The sequence below is a fragment of the Nannospalax galili genome, unplaced genomic scaffold (genome assembly GCF_000622305.1).
Source record: "Nannospalax galili isolate Female #2095 unplaced genomic scaffold, S.galili_v1.0 scaffold648, whole genome shotgun sequence".
Classification (NCBI taxonomy): domain Eukaryota; kingdom Metazoa; phylum Chordata; class Mammalia; order Rodentia; family Spalacidae; genus Nannospalax; species Nannospalax galili.
The window spans coordinates 6,609,533-6,617,739 of NW_008360311.1; the positions used below are offsets into that span (position 1 = coordinate 6,609,533).

General features: G+C 44.2%; 1 protein-coding gene across 1 annotated transcript in view; it reads right to left on the bottom strand.

The window, feature by feature from the left end:
- The window catches only part of Ptpn14 (protein tyrosine phosphatase non-receptor type 14), a 178,422-nt gene that overhangs the window by 105,624 nt on the left and 64,591 nt on the right, over positions 1–8,207 (bottom strand). The window contains exon 2 of the mRNA XM_008824859.3: positions 3,908–4,217. Within this exon, the coding sequence (XP_008823081.1) occupies positions 3,908–4,081 (174 nt within the window). The 5' untranslated portion in view covers positions 4,082–4,217. The remainder of the gene's footprint in view (positions 1–3,907; positions 4,218–8,207) is intronic.

The following is an 8,207-nucleotide window of genomic DNA, read 5'->3' on the forward strand; positions in this document are numbered from 1 at the left end:
ATCTCATGGCCAAGAAAGACTGTGAGGTAGCGTGACTCCTCAGAGCACCCCGAAGATCAAGACTTAAGAGTCAAGGCTGGGAAAGAACCACCTCTGTTTCTACAAAAATGAAAGCACACTTGTCAGTTTACAGTAGAGGCCTGGCATTAAGCTAGCAAGATTTCCAAATGTAATCTTCACAAGAAATCAATACCAAATTCCAAGACTAAGAAATTTTCCTACCAATCTACTCTTAGAAGACTCTTGGTCTGTATTTATTTTTTTAATTGTTATGATTTTTTTATTTATTTGCTTTGTATGTACACATCTGTAAAGGTCTGGGGACAACTTGCAAGAAGAGTCAGCTCTCTCCTTTCACCATGTGGTCCCAGGGACTGAACTCAGGTCATCAGGCTCTGTAGCAAGGCCTTTATCTACTAAGCCATCTCACCAGCCCCAGTGCTGATCATTTTAAACCTTGACCATGGTTAAGCAGGCTACAAAACACAGTAAGATCCCATCAGTATCTGATTAGGATGGGGAATGAGGGGTTCCAATCAATCAAAAACTCCCTAAACAAACAGAAGTTACCAAGTGCCCGCAGGTGAGCACCAATCAAATACACACCATCTGTCATATGAGTTCACTTTCCTTTGATGGGACATTATGTGCTAAGTCCCTGTGTCTCTAAAATCTTTATCCACTATGAAAATAGCCAGATAGGAAACAAATGCTACAGCTGACAGCTTTAAGATGAAAATACAAATTCGTTAAACAAAAAGAGGTTAAATTAGACAATAACCCCACACCAAAACCAAGATCGAGGTTTGAGGTTCTGACCCTGCATTTATACCCTCCTGCTGCTGTTCTTGGGGAGAAGATAAACTCTTGTTCAAGGTGTGCAAGTGCTCACAAGGACACAGCATCTGCCTGCTCCCTCTTACCCTTTCATTCAGAAGAAGCTACAGGATTGGTTTACAAAGGGTCATACCTCCAATGTTATCTGTCACAGGATTAAAGCCTGAGTCAAAGAGAAAGTGATTTGCTCAGAGGTGACAAATTCTCACTAAGGGCATGTCAGCATAAAGCCAGCGTGAAAGCAGAACCCCACCTTCGCACTGGGGTGTCAATCACATGACAATGCACACTTACAGGAGGCACTTTGGCTTTATCCTCCTGATGAGGCAGCTGTGGGATCATCTGGGGTTGCCCTTTGACCTCTCAAGAGAGGAACTCTACCACACACACTTCCGAACACTCTTCGCTCCTCAGGGCTCCCTCAAGCTCTGACAGTAATCAGGAAAGAGCCCCAAGACAGACAGATGCTTTTATGTTTCCCTGAGCCTCTGAAACTCCAGTACCCTGTGCTAAGGCTGGCCTGTCTTCTTTTCTACCTGAAATCCTATATATTATTCTTCAAGTCCAGGTTCAAAATGTAGAGGCTCTATTCACGGTATGTGTCTGGCGGGGGGGGGGTCATGAAGACAAAGTTGGACTCTTATCTTTTTTCTATCAAGCCCTAAAACTATGCCCAGCATAAGGAAGTCAGTCAATATCTTCTTTAATAAAATTTTGTGGGTTTTATTTTATTTATTGTTTTTAATTTATGTGTATGAGTGTATTGCCTACATGTATGAAAATGCACCCATGCTGTGCAATGCTTCGGAGGTCAGAAGATGGTGTCAGATCCCCTGCAACTGGAGTTACAGGCTGTTGTTAGTCGCCATGTGGGGCTGGGAATCAAACCCGGATCCCCTGCAAGAGCAGCCAGTGCTCTTAACCACTGAGCCATTGCTCCAGTCTCATAAAGTTTTATTATTAAAGACATTCAGACTTGCAGGGTGTTGTGGCACACACCTTTAATACCAGCACCAGGGAGGCAGAGGCAGGCAGAGCTCTATGAGTTCAAGGCCAGCCTGGTCTACATATCAAAAAAAAAAAAAAAAAAAAAAAAAAAAAAAAAAAAAAAGACATCCAGACATTCAGACTTAACAATTATGAACTTTTGCATACAACACTCCATATTTCCAGAAAAGAATTGCTTTTAAGATTTATAATAGGTCTATGAAGCAAACATCATTATTCCCACTTCACAGATTTGGAAACTGATGCCCAGACAGGCTCAGTAATTTTTTCCATCGTCAATTAATTAACTTCAGAATCACAATTTAAACCAAGGCCAAGACCACAAATCCTATACTTAGGGCTTTTTACCCTTATTGCATTGGCCCCAGTGCATTGAAATGATTTGACCATCTATGGAGCTGAGAAATAAATACTCAAGAATAAAACCACTATTATATCTTTTAATGGTCTACAATTTAAATTTTTACACAAATTTAGATAAGCATACTGCTTAACCCATCTACAATACCAGAGATCTTTCTAAATTTATGCCCATGCACTTCTGTATCTGTGTTTAAATATGTAAACCTCAAAGTTCCACGGTAAGCAAGGGATAGCCAGCTACTTCTTAAGGTCTCCTCTCTTCCTCACAGCCTAGCCCCACTCACCTGCTGTCTAGAACAGCCTCCAGCTGAACAGAAGACCCACCTAATTGCTAAAACCAGAGTCCAAACAGAAAGACCAGCAGGAAATGGCGGTGTTCCCAGAGGACAGCAGTCAGCCTGAGGACGACGCTGCAGGATGAGGGGGACCTCTAGACGTCAGGTAGACACAGGTCACAACAGTGACCACCGGCCCTTTCCATCCCCTTAAGTACTGTGTGAGGCTGTCACCTAGATCCCAGTGAGAGCTCAGGGCCTTGGTGAGTCAGTGTTTCCTGGCGCTTGAGGATGAGCACCTCAGGGGTCTTGTGTCAGGCAACAAGAGTGGCCATTCACCCACATCAGCTACCCACCAGCCAGAAGGACTCAAAAGGCCCAAGTATGGATTCCCCACAAAGACCTTTCATCCTGAACACCTGGGAAATGGAGCCCTTGCCAGAGCACCACCCTGCACCAAGTCCCTTCTAAAGAATGATGATCTGCCAGCTGTGGTGGTGGTGTGTCTGTAATCCTAGCACTCAGTAGGCTGAGATAGGATCACAAGTTAGAGGCCAGCCTGAGTTACATCGTGGACCCTGTCTCAGGAAACCAAAATGAGCAACAAAAAGGAGTGGTGTACGTGAAGTCCAAAGAGGTCTCAGCCAAGACAAAGAAAAGAAGCAGAGCCTGTGGGAAAAACTCTCCCCAGGGTGAGGTCATAGCTCGGCCAGTGACACGCTTGCCATGCACGCTTAAGGACCCAAGCTCACTCCCCGGAACACACACGAAAAAGCCAGTTGTGCATGCTTGGAATCCCAGTGCTGGGGAGGCAGAGACAGGAGGGGCCAAGATCTTTCTCAAAGGAGGTGGGCAGCATTCCTAAGGATGCCACCCAAGGTTTGTCTTCAGGCCTCTGCATGCACACGTGTGCGTGTGCATGTAAAAAGAAAAGTTTAGCTCTCTCAAGATGTCTCATAAGCCACTCTCACTTTAAATGCTTTTCTCCTTTTTTTCTTTGTGAGGAAGAAAATATAGAAACAAACAAAAAGCAGCCGCATCCATCTGGAATGTGGGCGGTTTCTCCCTGAGCTGCAGCCTCAAACCCGCATGCCAACTGCCCACTCAACTGTTTTAAAGAGAGAAAAGAAAATGACTTCGGTAGAATGTCTCTCTTACCTCCCCCGACCAAAACCCTCACGGGAGGAACAAAACAGAACTGACACCCCACCCAGCCGTGTGCGTGTCCCTTCCTTCTGGCAACATCAGCTTGGGTCTCCTGAGCCGCACTCACACTAAGAATAGCAGATTCTTTTAAGCACATCACCTAGGCCAAAACACATGGCAGGTGCCAACGTGTTGGTGCCAAGGTGTCAGCAGATGAATGGTTCCTTCGAGGAGCTCCCTCCCTGTCCCCACCACACACAGGGCAGAGGCACACTCACCTCCCGCAGCTCCAGCCTCTGGGCCACAGCCTCCAGGCACTCCTGCCCTGTGCTTTCCACTGACAGGGTGCACTCGATGACATTGCTGTCCAGCAGGCGGATCCGGGTGACAAAGCAGTTCTTGCTCAAGACATTGTAGCGCCGCGTCCGGCGGAGCTTCAGACCGAAAGGCATGGCTCTGTGGTGCTGCGATGCCGCCTTTCCTCTCCTGGCACGGGGTGCCCCTGAGACAGCCTTAGTAGTTTTGTGTTGGGATGGTCACAGGAACGTACGGGAAAAGGTGCCCATGCCCTGGCCCTCCACAGGATGGCTATAAAGAGAAGAAAAACAGTCTAGTCACACCCTGGGCAGAAAATTGTCAACAAGCAGTGGTGTTCCACACACCACACACACCAGGTGAACAGCCAGGCTCACACACCTGAGCGCTCTGTAGCTCCTAGTGCTTAGAGGAGGCTGAGCATTCTGCCCTCTGTCATGAACACACTTGAGAGTAGAAGAGGCACTGGGCAAGAACACTCATCAGAGGTGCACAGCATGCAGGCGAGGCCCGGAATCCAGGCCAACGTCTGCTGCTCCCGGTCCACCAGGATTCTCTCTCTGTGCTCAACAAAGCACGGCTAGAAGAATCGGAGGCTTTTTTTAAACTTCTAAATATATTCTCTTGTTTTAACTGCATTTGGAACCAAATAAATTTATTATATAACATAAACTGTATATCATTTACTATAAATTATACTATTACACAGATGATGGCCCGGCATGGACATGGTGGCCCAGCGGGTGAAGGTATTTGCCACTAAGCCAGACAACCTGAGTTTGAGTCCCCACATGATGGGAGGTTCTCTAAACAGCTCTCCAAGTTGTCCTCTGAACATGCCTTGGCATGTGTATGTATGCACACACACAATAATATAATAAAAATTTTATTGTACAGATGAAAAAAGTGAGATGTATTGATTTGAGTCTCAATGAGTTCAAAATTTCATCTTATTCCTACTCTATAACATTATTTTTATTAAATTATTAGCTTTTGTCTTTATATTTTAGTACTTACTGTATTACCTTATTTGCTTAGAATGTATGACTTAAAATGGTAGCAATATACACTTAGCACAGTTACTTTCTACTCTTTAAAAATAATTTAAAAGAAAGAGCTGTAGTGATGGCTCAGCAGTCAAGAGCACTGGCTGCTCTTGCAGAGGATCCAGGTTTGGTTCCCAGCACCCACACAGGAACTAACAAGCAACCCTAACTCTAGTCCCAGGGGATCCAATGCCCTCTTCTGACTTTCATGGTACTGTACACACCTGGTACATTTACATAACATGCACACAAAACATATATATAAAATAAAAATAAATCCAAAAAAAAATTTAAGTAACTAAAAATATATGAATTCCACCCCACCTTTGTTCAGGTGCTCAATATCAAACCCAGGGTTTTGTCCATGCTAAGCCCACGCTCTGTACCACTGAGCTACATCCCCAGCCCCTAAAGTATACAAATTCTTTAATGTACTGAAAATCACACTTTGTATTTTTCTTTCAATAAATACTTCAACAGATGCACAGAACCAACTACCATTCTGTTCCTTTACAAATTATTTGATGCAAAAGCCCTGTCACCAAATTACAAATCATTTAATTGACTCTAACAAGACAGGTGCCCCGATGTCCTACCAAATAAAAATAGTGATGTGACCACTACAGAGAACACAAGAACCAAATCACAAAGCTGCTTTACCATTTCTCTTTGGACCAATGATGGCCTGGCCAGAAGGTTCATGAAACTCTCTTTCAAAGCTAGTAATGTCCATTCAAGCTGTCTGTTCCCCACTGAGCTCAAAGGACCACGGCTTGCCCGTCCGACTGCTGTGTTAACTACAGGCTTACATCTTTCCTCCATCCCCCGACACAGCACTGCCCCTGAGCTCCACAAACACCCAAATGGACAAACCATAACCACTGTTACTTGGAGGAATTAGTCCATAAATAGGTGTGATGTCTGTGATATTTATATTCCGCTCCCTGCCAGAACCCCAGGCCTCCTGGAGGTTGTCAGGGTATAACCCTACAACACAGCAAAACACACTCCCAGCCTCCCTCAGTAGGTTTTTGATACTTGCCCTTGGCACATTCCTGAGCATGGCAGGTACATGTTTTACGATGGCTTAAAATACATATGCTGAAACACTGGCTTCATAAAATATATTAACATTTCTAAAGTACTTTATGTTGGCAAGGGATCATGTTTACCTCCAAGCCACACCTGATCTCCTGATAGGAACAGAAAATATGAAGGACCCACCCAAAAGGGAGGGGAAGCCAAAATTCAGACGCACTGCCCCTAAGTGTTTGCTGATGAATTCCCCTCTACTTACAGAAACACAGGACAGACAGGCCATGACTATGTGAGCCAGAAAGCCTTCAACACAAAGAGACATTCGCTCTGTGGGTCACCTTTCTAGTCCTACGCCAGACACTTTACATCTGGGTGTGTCTCGCCTTAAATGCCTATGAAAGAATGTGGCTGGCTCAGTACACGTTTATCCTAGCAAAAACAATCTCAGCATACATTCTACAGGGTGACAGTCACAGTGCAGAGACAGTGAAATAACCAGTCAAGTATGCGCGTGCCTGCAGTTCTCCAAACAAACAGGACACACACATAGGAAAGAAAGAAAATCAGCAAAATTATTATCTCAGGCTATTTGGTGATGCAAAATAGAACTCTGCTTTATATATTCCTAAACCATTTAAACATTTTCCAGTTATCCATAGACTATCTCAAAACACAGCATGTCAGAAATATATACGGCTATGGAAAGCTAATCCCCTAGAAAATACTTAGCTCGAGTTTTTCAAAGTTCCTGAGAAACGGCTACAGTTAGATTATTGGCTGCTCTTGCAGAGGACCTGGGTTCAGTTCTCAGCATCTACATGGTGGCTAACAACCACCCATAACTCCAGTTCCAGGGGATCCAACACCCTCTTCTGACCTCCAGGGGCACTGTACACACATAGTGCACTTACATACGTACAGGCAAAATACTCATACACAAAATTCTTTTTAAAAAGATGTTCTTGAATCTTCCATTTGCAGGTTAAGGTCTCAACAACAACAAAAATGTAAGAAAATTGGTCTGGACCTTCTGAAAGTCAACATCCTAAAACAAGCATCGAACAGGAGGTGTAAGAGGCAACACAGGCTGTCTCACAGCCAAAGAAACTGAGGAACTGGGAAAATAGAAGGTGATGCACAAATCTTGATTAAATCCAGTTTTGAAAAAAATGTTAGAAAAATAGGAGACAACTAGGAAAGCTTGAAATAAAAGAGAAATTACATAATAATAAACAGTTACTTTTTCTTGTTTTTACTTTGTGTGCAGAATATGTGTATTTGCATTCAGATATGCACATGCACGTGTAGACACTCACATGGAGGCCAGAGGTGAACATCAGGTACCCTCAGTCACCCCTCACCTTATTTTCTTGTTTGAGACAAGTCATCTCACTGAACCTGGAGCTCGAAGACTGGCTACACCAGGCGGCCAGCAAACCTCTGGGACCCTCCTGTCTCCACCTCTCCAGTGCTGGGATTCCAGGTGTGGGATGCCACACCCAGTTTCGTACCTGGGATCCGGGGATCAAACTCAGGTTCTCATGCTTGCAAAGCAAACACTTCACAAAGCCATCTCTCCAGCCCCAACTTTCTTTGGTTTTTGATACTGAAATTGTAATTATGCAGGAAAATTATTTTGGGAGACATACGTAACTAGATTATGAGCAAAACTATCATGATGCCTGTAACTTTTGTGTGTAATGCACACACACAAACTGATGGTCAAAGTCAGAGCTGAAACAATCACTGACAGTAGTTGAATGCAAACAGTGATCCACAGATACTTTGCACACTGTTCTTCTGCTGTTCTACACACCTAAAGACCCTAATGATCAAAAGCTAACAGACCTCTGCGCAGACCGAGCACTCACACCTGACCCTCTAAGGCTAGAGGGAAGGAATTTCCGTAAGCACGGCCATCTGTGTTTATTTAATCTGGGTCAAAAATATCATGGGGATAAAGAGATGGCTCAAACGCTAAGAGTATTTACTGCTCTTCCAGAAGATTGGCATTTGGTTCCCAGCATCCATGTTGGGGGGCTCATGACCACCAGGGGGATCTGACGTCCTTTTCTGGCCTCTGTGCACTCAAGTGCACATACACGTAAGTTAAAAATAATAAAAATAAATCTTTTTTAAAGGTAGCAACGCTTTTATTTACAGAGAGAGAGGGGAGAGA